This window comes from Diadema antillarum, unplaced genomic scaffold (genome assembly GCF_040938485.1).
Source record: "Diadema antillarum isolate AM-2024a unplaced genomic scaffold, OU_Dant_1.0 scf00000114, whole genome shotgun sequence".
Taxonomy (NCBI): Eukaryota; Metazoa; Echinodermata; class Echinoidea; order Diadematoida; family Diadematidae; genus Diadema; species Diadema antillarum.
This window is the reverse complement of record NW_027271003.1, coordinates 2,406,845-2,421,238: the sequence shown is the minus strand read 5'-3', so window position 1 is coordinate 2,421,238 and position 14,394 is coordinate 2,406,845. Positions and strand designations below refer to the sequence as shown.

At 42.0% G+C, this 14,394-nt stretch overlaps 1 protein-coding gene across 1 annotated transcript in view; it reads right to left on the bottom strand.

The window, feature by feature from the left end:
* Positions 1-14,394, bottom strand: part of LOC139719729 (transient receptor potential cation channel subfamily A member 1-like) — a 53,626-nt gene that overhangs the window by 26,690 nt on the left and 12,542 nt on the right. The window contains exons 6-11 of the mRNA XM_071631121.1: positions 13,965-14,058; positions 9,440-9,665; positions 7,212-7,413; positions 5,930-6,021; positions 5,324-5,470; positions 1,396-1,516 (exon numbers count right to left, since the gene is read on the bottom strand). Of these exons, the coding sequence (XP_071487222.1) occupies positions 1,396-1,516; positions 5,324-5,470; positions 5,930-6,021; positions 7,212-7,413; positions 9,440-9,665; positions 13,965-14,058 (882 nt within the window). The remainder of the gene's footprint in view (positions 1-1,395; positions 1,517-5,323; positions 5,471-5,929; positions 6,022-7,211; positions 7,414-9,439; positions 9,666-13,964; positions 14,059-14,394) is intronic.

Genomic DNA, 14,394 nt, shown 5'->3' with positions numbered 1-14,394 from the left:
ATTCTATCTTTCGTTTGATAGGTTGTCGTTACTGTTTTTTGTTTTACAGCAGATTATTCAAATATGACACTGAAAATCGTTAGATTCATTTTGCATTATTATGGCAGTTATACCGACTAAAATATCAATACAAACGCTAAACTAGAAAAACGGATACACCTTTGATTATGTACGTTTGTCTATAGAACTTAGTCTGCTTTTGCTTGCCGTATCCATTCAGTGACGTCACGCATATCGTGTGTGTTCGGCGAGTTTCGGTAGGTTTTCAAAATAGAAAGAAGAATGGTATTCTTCTCGCTTTATGTTGCCCAAATATATCTATCACAAGGTTTCGTTCCATTGATCAGAAAGGATGTGCTCTTGCATTGATATCTTCTATCTGTGTTTTTAACCGTTCGCAAGCAGTTACGATGTTCCGATCAATGAATTCATGTCGTTCTCTGGTAAAGTTTTGTATGGTGTCCCTAGAGGACTGTTTCAATGTACAATCTGTATCAAATTTAAGGAACCTTGGAGTTTACTTTGACCCTTAAAGTCAATGGCGACACATACCACGTGTACCATATGTCTATCTATATTTGCAATTACGAAATATTCAAATATGAGAAAATTATTGTTACACAAAGTTGCAGCCTCTTCTATTCAGTCATACACTGATTATATCCTGTCTTGTATTGATTATCAAAATGCATTATTGATTCATTCTACCAGCTGGCCAAACTACAGCAAGCTCAAAATTCTGCTGCTCGGGCCCTCAGTGGAACGTCTCGCTTCTCCAGCATTACCCCAGTTCTTATAAAATCTTCACCTGCAAAATTCTGCTCCACGCCTTGAAAGCAGTATATTCTTCATCTCCATTGGTCTGCGAAATATTTGCAAAACCTGGCATCATAAAATGTTCCTGGCAGAAATGTCCGCTCATGTAATAGTGAACAATTAAAAGTCAAAAGATCATCTCTAGACTCGGAAAGGGCCTTTTATCATGCAGTCCCATGCTCCTTGGAATGATCTTCCACCGACGATCCGAGCAGCAGAGCAGAAGCATCTACGTAGCATCTAAAGCCGCTACATGTTCGCATCTTGTTTTGGTTGAATATTAATTTTTTTGAATAGCTTATATGTTACATATTTCTATCCTTTCCTTGTTCTTTACACTTTCATAATGTGCCACTGTACAATGTATCGATGGCACCAGGTGTTGCACTCATTATTTACTGCATTCATCATATTTGATACATGTAGTTAGTGAATCTAGTTTACTTTATACTGCAGGCAGTCAGTTTTACAAAATCCTAATTATGAAATCAATTTTCCATCCACAAGTGAGCTGAATGTTATGTTCCCCCTCCCCTATCTAATTGAGATTAGAAAGTTTACATCAAGAAATATAAATACCTGTAGCTTGTCAACAGCGTTGATATCAGCTTCTGCCTCTAGGAGCAGATTAACAGTACGGATCCAGCCGTTGGCGGCAGCATAGTGAAGAGGTGTTCGTTCGTACTCTTCTTTACCATTCCTGCAATGCAAGTTTGAATTGCACTATTTTAGGTGCTACATGTTAACAAGTTGAGCAGGGTAATTAATGGAAAAACGTTGCTTTCACCAATGCCAATGGGTCGTCAGCTGAACACCAGGGATCACCAGTGTTTCGGCTTTTTGGCCTAAGTACTGGACACCTCCCCCTGGCTGATTGGTGGTGCGTTGGGATTCCCTAGACAGCACCCCAATGGCATCTCAAAACACTCGGCATTAATAACCCCTCTTTTACTTCAAATTGGCACCAATCTCTCTACACCCCCTATTTCCACCACCCCCATGCCTTTCCAACAATCCATGCAGATCCTTTCTCCACTGCTGCACAAATCCTCTTAATCCACCTTCCCCCTCCCTACCACCTACCTCAACACTCTGACCCACCTCCTCGTCGATCGTCCAGCGAATCCCCAGCACTCCACCTCCATAGTATGCACCTCTGCTCTCCACTCCCTTCTCTCACACTACTCTCTCCACTCAGCACACATATCCAACTTTCTTTCCCTTGCCTCATCCATCCTCGTTTCCCATGGCACTGTCAGCTCCACCATTGCTGCCCTAGACCTAGCCACCCAACATTATGTTCGGCTGCAAGGCAGCCACCACCTCTTCTGATACACTGTATACGATCCCCTCGTCTACCCGCACCTCCCAATCACCCCGCTAGCATCCCTCCAACGTCATCACCTTGGCCCTTCCTTCTCGCACTGCATTTCACCCCCTCCTTCATAATACGGCTTCCCCACACCCTAGGAGGTCCATTCTTCCTTCTCGCCTCCACTGCCACTCTTGCTACTCCCGCAATCTCCTTCAACACCTGTTTGTGCCTCCATGTATAGGCCTGCAATAATCCTCCACACGCTGAAAGAAGTTGCTCTTGTAGCGAGCCCTTCGCCTTCTTCAAACCCTACATCTATCGTCCTCAAAAACGCCCCACCTCTTCAGATTTAATGGTGAATGCAACACATTACAGGTGCAACTGCTCATGAAGGGCACAGCTCCAGTGGACATTGACCTGGGGCTATTCCACGACACCTTCCTCTGTTCCACCCCTTCCCATCGAGTCAAAGTCCCCTGTACTCCCTGCTGTACAGCCTTGGCAAACCGGTACTCCTCCTCCTCCTCCTCCTCCTCCTCCTTGACCGCCTCCACCGCCAAATCCCTCCTACCCTTCCTGCCTTGCTTGCTGTATCATCTCACACCCTGATGAAAACCGGCCCCATTCCGTCCCTCCTGCACAATATCCCGCATCTCCTTCCACGTTGCCATTGCTACTGCCTCATTCGCAGCCTCCTCTGCAGCCCTCCACTTCCTCCCCATGCATATCGGTGGCCTATTTCCTGCTATGGTCTGGTCCCATGACTCCTTCATATTATCATCATTATCCTAACCTTGACAGCTTTAAACTCCTCAACCACTGACGTCATAGGCAATTGCAGCTTACGTGATCTGCAAAAGAATGCCAGATCTGTAAACATTCGAGGAACGCCTAACGACTGCCGGTAGTACGAGTTCATCTTCTGATGCATCCTCTAAACCCTGGACACTGCCATCTCGCACACCTGCAGTTGCCACATGATCCGTGGTAGCAAGCCAAACTGGCAGCACCATAGGCCCCCTACCTTGGCATTTCCATGGATGAGCTTCCTACCCATCCTAATCAGCCACTCCACCCCTCTGTCGTAGATCTGAACACCTCGATTCCTATCATTCATATTGCCCTCATAGCCTACCATCGCCTGAGGCTCTTCACCTCCGCTCAGAAACCTGAGGTATATCCTCTCTCCCCAATCTGAAACCTACTTGCTGCCACCTTTCCCTTTCGCATTGGCACTGAAAGGCATTTCTTGGCCTTGAACTTCATCCGTGTCCTGGCCACCAACTCCTCTAACCTGTGGAGACCATCTCTAACCTGGGTCTCATTGCCAGACACGATGGTGAGATCATCCATGAAAGCCCTTACCACAAGCACAACTACCTCTGCAGCCCGCGTCAACCCCTCAATTCTCGAAGCAACACACTGGGTTGATAACTCCATCCCTACAATAAACAGCAGCGGTGAGACTGGGCAACCCATGGGGATGCCAATCTCTAACGCCTGCCATTCTGTCGTGTAAGTCTGGATTGTGAACTTCACCCTAATCTGGTTCTAGTAGTTCTGCACCAACTCCTGGATCATCCTAGGAACCCGGAAAAGCTCCAGAGCAAAACTGAGGTAACTGTGAGGCACTGTTTCAAATGCCATCGCAAAGTCCAATCAGATAACATCCACATCCTCCTTCTCATGTTTGCACCTCTTAATTTACTCCCAAATCTTCTGGACTTGCTCCGGGTACCCAGGGAAACCCGGGATTCCTGCCTCCTGGACAGAGGTGTCTATAAGTGGTTCTTCATCGCAAACTCTGTGAACCCCCTCGCTATGACACTAAAAAGGATCTTAACGTCAACGTTAAGAAGCGCAAATTGGTCCATAAACTGACAAATGCCCTTGGTGTCCTTTTCCTCTTGGGATATAAACCCTTTCTGCCACACACCTGCTGGCTGGAACAATAACACCCAATAAGGATTCGCCACAACACCCTTCGGACACGAGGGCAATACTCGAACAGCTTGTAGGAAAAGCCATTCTGCCAAGCTGCACTCCCAGCTTGGGCCTTCCTAACTTCCGCTTCAACCTCCCACAACTTGAATGCACTCAAATCAAATAAGCTGATCTCTGGCTCTTATGGCCTCAATAGCCCTGCCACCCCAGCAAAAGGCTTCTCTCTCCTTCCATCATAATATGAAGCCTTCAGATGCTTCTCAAGCTCTTCCTTCAACACCTCCAAACTTCCTGATACCCCTTCCTCGAACAGTCTCTTTTTGAACTTGTGCGGATTCCTATAAAACTCCCGCCTAGCCCAGGGTATCTTTCTACTCGCACGCTTCTTACGCTGATAAAGCTCTCCTCACATCCGCATACCATACAGACTAGCTCTCTCACCTTCTGCCTGCCTCCACCTACGGCGCAAGCTATTCTCCTCCACCCTCAATTTGGGCATCAAAACGTTCTCTCCTTGACTCTCACTTTACAACACCCCCTCCACACTCCGCACACCTCCACCACCCGCAGATTTAATCTCAAACTCTTCTGCGCACGCAGAATCATGTTACTGGCAATGTTATCCGTAGGAGTCGATAGAGTGTGTTATGAGGTAACATGACATTTGTTTGGGGGGGGGGGGTTAGTGGAATGGAAACCTTGAATTGGCTTTAAAAATACCATGAAACTAAACGATCAGAGCATCAAAAATGTGCTATCGACGGGACAAAAGGCTACACCATGTCTTGACACTAGCCCAAAGTTAACTTTCACGCCGTTTTTTTTTTTCTCTCTCTCTTTCTCTCTGTCGGCACGAAGAGATATGAGAGAGAAACTATGTTTTTCCAGAAAGAAAACCGAAATTTTACCGAATGGCAAATGATGAAAACAGATTATAAGTCATAGATTCTGTTGCTAATTCTTGAAGTGACACGCACCAACTTTCAATCAAACTCATAATAGCAGATGACTGTCATGTTCAAAATTGATGAAGCCCTGTACTGACAGGTGTATTGATTCTCTTGCTAATCTTCATCATTTTAACAATATTTTTGTTTCACAATATTATAGTCGTTCACGTTGTAATAACTGTAGAAAATTACATATAGTTAAACCAGACATAGCACTGTCCGCTTTTCATTCTGTTTCGTGTGTTATTGTTTTTTAGTACACTGCCCAGGCTCCTCAATTGGATCTATGGTCACTCACGGGGTGTTGACCTCGACCTTTGCCTTAATGAGCGCATCGACGGTCTCGTCGTGCCCGGCTTTGGCGGCGTGATGGAGTGGCGTGTTGTCGTCAACGTCACAGACTTCGACCACATCCCGTTTCCAACGATAGAGAACCGACACCGTTCTGCAGGGACGGAAAGAGAGAATGAGGGAGGAAAAACATAAGTGAGAGAAAGCGAAGGAGGATGATAGATGGAGGGTTGGAGGTAGGGGAGACAGAGGGAAAGAGAGAGATGTTTGGGAGAGAGAGAGAGAAAGGAGAAGGAGAGATGGGAAGAGGTTTTGGGAAGAGCAGGGTGAGGGGAGAAAGAGAAAAAAATGGGAATATGTGAGCGAATAAAACGGCTCTCCATTAGAAAATGTACACGCACGAATATTTCGGTGAAAAAAATTTTTACACGATTATATCCCTTCCTATAAGCCGCATTTCGAGAAGGCAATTCAATTTATCTATTCTGAATGAACAAATTTACATATGTTGCTATTTTGTGAGGCAATCTTCGAGTTTCTTTCTGGTTGCTAGGCAAGATCTTTTTTTTTTCGTTAGTTCGGTTCGCACTATTATGATGTACATACGACTCACTCAGTGTGTCCATTCTTCGACGCGTGGTGGATGTATTCAGCAATACACTCGTCGCTTATACCATGTAGACTGCGGCATTGGTGGAGTATTAGCTAAGTCATGAAGGGAGAAAAACTAAAGCATTAATATACGTGATCAAAGTTTCCGCCCTTAGCTGGAAGAATCCGTGTTGATGGAACTTCATATGCTCCAGGCTGAGCCATAATCATGATAACAGTATCATTAGCTTTGCCTTTCCCGCATCTTCCGGGTTAGATGGAAATCCTTTCCCTTTTCTGTTTTTATAGAGGGAAAATTTGTTTTCACGCCTTTGATTGGTGCAGCAACAACAAACCATCAAAAAGGAGGATTTGAACTCATCAGTCGTTGCTTATGATAACATATTTATTGTACATTCAAATGGGAAAAGAAGGAAGAAGAGTCGACTTGGGGAGAAGAGGAAGAAGAAGAAGATGATGATGAAAATATGGAGGAGATTAAGAAATTGATCAAAAGATAAAATGAGGAGGAGGAAGCATGTACTATGATATTTGTGAATGAAAGCCGAATGAATAATAATAATTATAATAATAATAATAATGATAAAGAAGAAAAACAAGAAAGAAATAGAAGAACAAGAAACAAAGTAGCACAGAGAAGGAAAACAACGGAGGAAACGATTAAGACTATTAAAGCATTGTTTCAGTTTCTGTTTGTTTTTTTCACCAATTTGCACAAATAAATGCGTACATAGATCAATGAATACTTTGTTAATAATGTGAAGAAAAAAAAATCGGTGGTTACTTAACTCACAAAAGGTATGGACATACAAGTACATGAAAGAAGTAACATTGACGTGTACATATTATATATCTTGAGGTACCTATAGAGAAGATCGTCATCAATTAGCAGTGTGCTTTACTGGGATGACGATCGCTGAGTAACATAGTATAATATCAATCTCTAATTGGAACTGAAGGAACAGCTACTGACAAGAAATATCTTTATCCTCTAGTACATATACATGCACCATAAAATGTACTGCTTCGGTTTAGCATAAGACTGAACAGAGACGAATAGGTCGGACAGAATGGAAAACCTAAAATGAAGAGAAGACAGAAAAATGTGAGACGATGTCAGACATGTTAGACGTAACGTAGGAAAGTTTGAAAATAAAGGAAAAAGATGGAAAGAAGGGATGTATTAGAAAGAGTACCTTTATTAGTGAAAAAAAATTAAATAAAGAAAAGGAATGATACCGCATAACTTGCCCCAGTAGAACAAGAATGACAAACGCTATTACCTGCAAAGTATCGGCCTTGTTCTGCTCTGCAGCCCATGTGAGTAGCTTTTCGGCGGCGTTGTGGCTGTCTTGGTCAAGTGTGGTCATGTTCAGGTTGTGCAGGTAATAGAGAAGGGCGACGAGGGTGTCGAAGTTATTTGAGTTGGCCGCCGTCTGTAGAGGCGTCAGGTCCTCGTAGTCAGTGAGGCTTATGTCTGCCCCCCTGAGAAATTAACACAGTCAGCCCAGTTACTAATGTTTTCAGGTTATCATGGGCACATGTGATTCAGTAACATATTACCAAATTCTGTAGTCCAGCTGCCCTTGCAAAACATAATCGATACTCAAAATCCAGGAGCTGCCCAATGTGCAAGTTAGATTTTGCTACTTGGGGCTTTATGCAGGCAACCTTCGCTGTAACGTATATTTGAAAACGTCAAGAAACGTGTCTGTTTATTCCATGTTTCTCAATGATCCAGGGTGTCTCACAATTCATTCTTATTTTTGAGCAACTGTTCGTTTCTTTGCATATCATGTTATATCATTTTAATGCATGTTATCCTTTATCATCTGATCTCAGTGATTGTACTTTCATCGAGTCAAATCAATAAACAAATGGTGTGAAAGAAGAAAGTCAATATGCAATTCTGCATAAACTTTATTGTTTAAATAGGGAATTCATGCTTATAACAACGTGATCTCAATGATAATTCAATCACAATATAAGTATGATGTTATATACATGTGAGGTAATATATGGATTATTACCGTGAGGTAACCTTACTATCACGATAAAACAAAAAGAAAATATTCGCAAAGAGCAAGTGTTTTTCATTGATAGACTACTAATTTCGCTATATCGAATTTCCCTAACATACACGAATCGCATATAGTTTACAATAAGTGACTTCATCAACTGAGTAAATTTGTTTATTCTGTTAAGAGCTAGTTCCTTAGCAATAGCAATCGACAAAAGTGAGCAACAAATACTCACTGTATTAGGATTTCCTACAAGTTACAACATTAGAAGAACATGGGGATGCACGGCTCCATGATTCCACAGTCGGGAAGGAGGCATATGTAATGTATGTGATACACTTGTACCTCCATGAGGTCAGGCAAAAACTTTTTTCTCCCATTAAAGAGGAAATCCAGTCCAAATATAAATTAGTCCGATTAAAAAAAAAAAGAGAGAAAAATCTTACAAGTTCAACGGTAAAAATTTGACTGAAATTGGATGAAAAATAAGGAAGTTATAATGCCTTTTTGAAGTTTTGCTAATTTCTGCAAAACAGTTCATGTACAGTGGATATGAATATGCAAATGAGTGAGCCAACCATGTCATACCCTCACAATCTTCCATTGATCGTGTAAAAAAAAAATGACGAAGATTTATTGTGTCTGTCAAAGGGCGGTGAGTTGGCTCAGTCGGTAGCGCGTCTGCCTCACGATCACGCGGCCCGGGTTCGAACCCGAGTCTGGACTGAGCAATGTTGTGTGTAAACATACCGTCCCCTCTAGCAAGAGGCAAAACACTCTGTCCCTCGGATAGGACATAAAATGGAGGTCCCGTGTTTGAGAGAGTCACAGCTCATGCACGTAAAAGATCCCGCTTCATTCATTCATCGCAAAGAGCAGGGTGTCTAACCCGGTGAAGTGGTCCCACCCCACATCCAACTGGACCCCATGGAAGACCAGCTTAGTGTATAGCTGAATATGGGCTATCCAGCCATCTTCACAGATGGAAAATGAACAACAACAACAACAACAACTGACATCTGGAACATGACGTTATTCCTGGTTGAATAACTTCAGAATAGTGTCCAATTACATATACAAGGATTTGAGCCTCGATCCGGCCTCATTGCGTTTTAATGACAAACTGGAAATTTCAAAATTTTATGCACAAACTATATGGTAAGACAGTTGTGAGGGAATGGCATGCTCATTTTGCCATTTGAATATTCATAATATTGATTGTTCAAGAACTGTCCCCCCCCCCAAAAAAAAAAAAATGCGAAACTTAAAAATGTCATAATTTCCTTTTTTTCATCCCATTCTACCATATTTATACCCTTGAACTCGTAACATTTTTACTATTTCTTATCATATACTAACTTATATTTGGACTGGATTTCACCTTTAAGCGGCTCCCGATTGTTTGGTGACCCGCACTTGACGTGTATTGCTGAAGTATGATGGACACCTTTCGTCTTTTACACCACGGGGCTTGACATTCCCTCACTCACTTTCCAATCAGATAGTCGGCCACTTTTCGATGGTTGTTTGCGCACGCGAAGTGCAGTGGGGATAAACCATCCCAGTCCTGGACATTGATTCTCGCACCCTTTTCACACAGCATCTCGACCATTTCCAGACGGCCGAAACGGCAGGCTTCGTGGAGGGGAGTGACTTCGTTCTCCCCGCAGAAGTTGATTAATTTTTTGTCTATTTCATTATGCTCGTCAGTTTTCACTACAAGGAGAAAAAGAAAGGACAGTCGGTTTCCGAATCTTTGTTTCCCTGCATCTTACTTTTGCGAAACAGACGCTTAAATGAAGTCGTACAAAGACACACATACATCCCCCCACACACACACACGAATATAGTATCATATTCAAAAGCAGGCCTTGATAGTGATGATAAGAAATAATAGATTAGAAGAATTACAACGATGCTAATTTGATACGCTCTCCAACAAAAACGATAATTAAAAAGCCTAAAGGAGATAAGAAGGATAACAACAAGAATACATACAGGCATAAAGCTTATTCGTTTTGTTTTGGGTCTTTTTCATCAAATGAAATAATCACACCGACGTCATTCTGTACTCATATTTAAAAAGAACAACTGCAGTTATGGGGCAAGTATGGTGGCGTCAGTTGGCAAAATATCAGAGTCTAAATGATAGAGATTAGATATGCCTCCGCCCTAAGAGTGCCGGAGGAATCATGTTTTCAGGTTGTCCGTCCGTCCCCATTTGTCTACCCGATAACTTGAGTAATATTGAGTGGAATTTTACCAAACTTTCTTAAAGTATAAAGTATGATAGGGCAAATACTTGATTAGATTTTGGGTGAAATCGACCAGAGGTCAAAGACAGGGATGCCAAGTTCAAAACATTTTTATGAGTGAGATTTTCATGACTCGGCATCTCGGCGAGCTAATGTGCTCGCGAGCTAGGGTGTGGGATGGATTTTTCCCCCTGTGGCCTCCCACGGTAGGGAGCTTTTTTCAATTTTTAGCTCTTAATGGTGCGATCAGGTGCTATGTTTTACCTAGTTTGAAAGACAAAAGGAAAATATACCTTCAATTTCAACTATCACTTCAATCTTTTGAGCTATGCTCATTATTATAGGCCCTGGTTGCAGACTTCGCCCGATGCGTGAGAAAAATGGGTGCCATGCGTGAGATCGTGAGACGGCCCCTAAATGCTTGAGTCTCACGCAGAATGCGTGAGACTTGGTAGCTCTGCAAAGGTTGTATGTCGTATGTCATGAATTTGTATCTATTTACGCAATAACTCAAGACTGGATTACGCAAATTTCACCAAACTTTGTCCTATGATGAAGTATGTATGATGGGGCAAATACTGATCAGTTTTTTGAGTGAAATCGATCAGACGTCAAAGGTCAAGGTCATATCCTAAAATCTATCCGTTTACGCGATAACTCATTTTTTAACATGTGAAATATGAGGAATCTACATGGAAGTATTGCTTGTGGTATGACTGAATTAAGCAAACTTCACCAAACCTGGTCCAAGGATGACGGATGATGGATTATTTAGTAAACTAGTTTTTGAGTGAAGCGGTAAGAGGTCAAATATTAAAGATCAAGGTCAAATGCTCAAAATGTCACTATGTCCCCCATATCTATGCAATGCCTGAAGGTATTTTCTTGAAACTTAGTGTGTATATATGCACATCCAAATTTTACAAAAGAAAAAAAATCTCCCAAGAGAGATTCAGATCATTAGGTAATAGGTCAAATGGTCAAAGGACAGGTGAAAATGTTGACATTTCACTTTTGTCTCCGTATCTAGCAAATGGTTTAAGGTATCTTTATGGAACTTGGCACATATGCATGTAGCCTACTGGCTAGCAGGGATTATCTAGGAAATTTAGGGGTCATAGATCAAAGGTCAATGTCAGCTCCTCAAAATACCATTTTCCCGTCATATTTATGCAATGCAAGCATGATTTTTCATGAAACTTACATGTATATACTGAAATATACAGATACATGTATTACCTAATGGAGATTCTCTGGGAAATTTCATGTCAAAAGGTCAAGTGTCAAAAGATCAAAGCTCAAGTGAAAGCGCTATATTTCACTTTTTCCTCCATATCTTGACAGCGACTCAAGGTATCATGCAACTTAGTACATATTTATGTATGTTCATATACCTGACAGTGATTCTCTTGGGAATTTTAGAGTCATAGGGTCAAGAGTCAAAGGTCAGGCTAAAATGCAAACCTGATATTGAAATTGCACTTTTTCTTCATACCTTAGAAATTACTCAATGCATAAACTTATGAAAGGGTCAAAAGTCAAGTGAAAATCCTGAAATCCCCAAACCTATGGTTCAGGGAAAGTGAACATTCAACACATCTGTGACTGTCACGATGTGACTGAGAGTGCGAGTGTGGAATGTGTGAGATTCCTTTGTTCAGGCAAGCCATCAGGTGGGAAATGGGGACAGCAGGCGTAAACAGCATAGAAATTTAGAATCGGGCAAGCCAGGTGGAGAGAAGTGGTTAGGGAGAAAGGACAGTGTGGAAGAAAGAGGGAGGCTCAGTGGAGTCAGGGTAGAATGGCTAATGTAGAAAGGGAGAGTTGGTAGGAAAGAATAGGTATTTAGTTAGGGGGAGATAGTTGGGATAGATAGGTTTAAAGCCAAAAGGGGGAATTAGTTGGTAAGAAAAGGGACATGTAATAAAAAGGGGAAAGCTAGTTGGAACCAGTTTAAGCAAAGTAGAGGGTGGAGTTATATTAGAGGCGACAAGGAAAGTACATTTGGAGGGAAAAATCAGTTGGATCTGAACATCTGTCAGAGCAAGACATGCTCTTCTAACTCACTGGTGATAGGAGTAGAGACGTAGCTGATCGGCCTACAACGCAGCGCTGCATTTCAGGCAGGAGAGTCATGGCACAGCAGCCCCACGCATAAGGGCAGGGCACGCGCAAGACATACTGCAGGCACTGACAACAGCTGAAGTCTCCTCCTCACCATTACTTCAGGGTCTGAACACCAAATCAGACGTAAGTAGTTTTGTAGCTGTATTAAGTTTGTTTTTGTATTATTCTGAGTTTGTCGTTATTGTTATTTTTTTTATATAGAGATTTATATTATGTTCGCTGGTTCACTATTATGTGGATTAATTATGTTAGAGTAAAGATTGTGCTACATATCAGATTGGATATGTTATATAAGAGTGCAATAGGATTTGTTGTAGTTTGGCAGGAAGACAGACCAAGTCAGCAGGTGAATGTTACAGGTGGAATGGTTAAATTTACAGCGATAGCTGTGGATACAGTGTATTTTGGTTTTCTATGGTTGTATCAGGAAAATACAATCCAGGTTCAGTTGTTCATAATTAAAGTTCATAATTAAAGTTAGAAGTTTGTTATGGGACAAGTTACAATGTAATTTTGGTTGTTGAAGGATTTAAATGAGAAATGGATAATATGTTAAGAGAATACAGTTTTAGTTGGCTTTTGGTTGTCGGTTGTGAGATAGTTTATAGGAGATGATCTGTCATGTTTATATGTTAAGTGAGTTATGATTATATACATGGCGATGGTTTATTTCTGTAGAATGTATAAGCATATATAGGTTTGTGGTGATGGTGTTATACAGGAGCATTATCGGTTAAGTATAAGGAAGTATTGAACTGTGGTTCATGATTGATATTACCCTGTGAATATAAAATGTTATGAGAGGTGGTTATAATATCCCCATATAGATCGACACCGACGAGCTGGGCTCGACGGAATCATCGTTATCTCGACGGCATCGCTAATACGCTCGACGGCATAGCTAATACGCTCGACGGAATCATCACTACATCGACGGCATCACCGTCAGGTAACTCAACGGCATCATATTGACGGCATCACCATTACCTCCACGGCATCTCGGTTAGCGTGAGGGCAATTCCCGCTACCCGGACAGAATTCCCGTACCTTGGTAGTCCTCCGGTGCACGCGGTGGCATCTCGGTCGACACGACGACAATTCCCGCCAGCCGGACGACATCCTCGATATCGCGATTATCTTGGCAACGTCTGCATTACCGTACGGACTATTTCACCACCCGCTTCACCCCCACCTCCGTTGGATGATATAAAGTAAAACCACACCTGCGCACAGTAAAGTATTGAACCACAGGTATTTGGTTCAACCCGGGTCTAGGATGTGTTTATAAGATTAGTCTAGGAGGTGTTTATATGAGCCTAGGATTTACTAGTATCTTATTTATTTGCTCCTGAACGTTATTATTTCATTGAATTGCTTCTGAATATGTCAATATTTTTGGTGTAAATATGAACGAAATTGTATTAGGTTTTTGGGGAAAATTATTGTAAATATGTAGTTTTGGTGATTGGATTTTTGTTGGAAAAATAAATAGCATAAGAGCTGCATTTTTTGTTCAGTAAACTCACGGAGTGTTGAAAAAGAATTGTGTTGAAGTGAAAAAAGTGTTGAAAAAAATGAAAAAGAACAAGAAAAGAGTAAGAGGGTATATGGTTCTGTGCCTGGTGGACCTCACCGAGTTCCAGAGCGAGTAGGACCAGGTCCTCGTGGCCATATCTCACCGCCTCGTGAATTGGCGCAACAATGTCCTGGTTGGTTTCCGTCAGCAGCTGGGAATAAAACAGAACATAGAATGTATTCATAGTACTTCTCGCTAAGAATTGTTAGGCGATATGCTGTTTAAAGCTGACACAGAGTTCCGCATGCGTGTTTAGTGTGTCAAAAAATGTCTCCGCGGGTGAACCATGCGGTCTAAATGAAGGGTTGTCTGGGTAACGTCGGGGTTATTACCCTGGCTCACCTGGCTGGCTGTCTGATTAGAGGGCAGTGTGACAGATGGGTGTCGATCCCGGAGAGTGCGCCGAGACTTACACAGTCATAGCAATTTTTGCACTCATTTTTATCAAAAAGTTAGCAATATAATCCAAGAATCATTACATCTATAT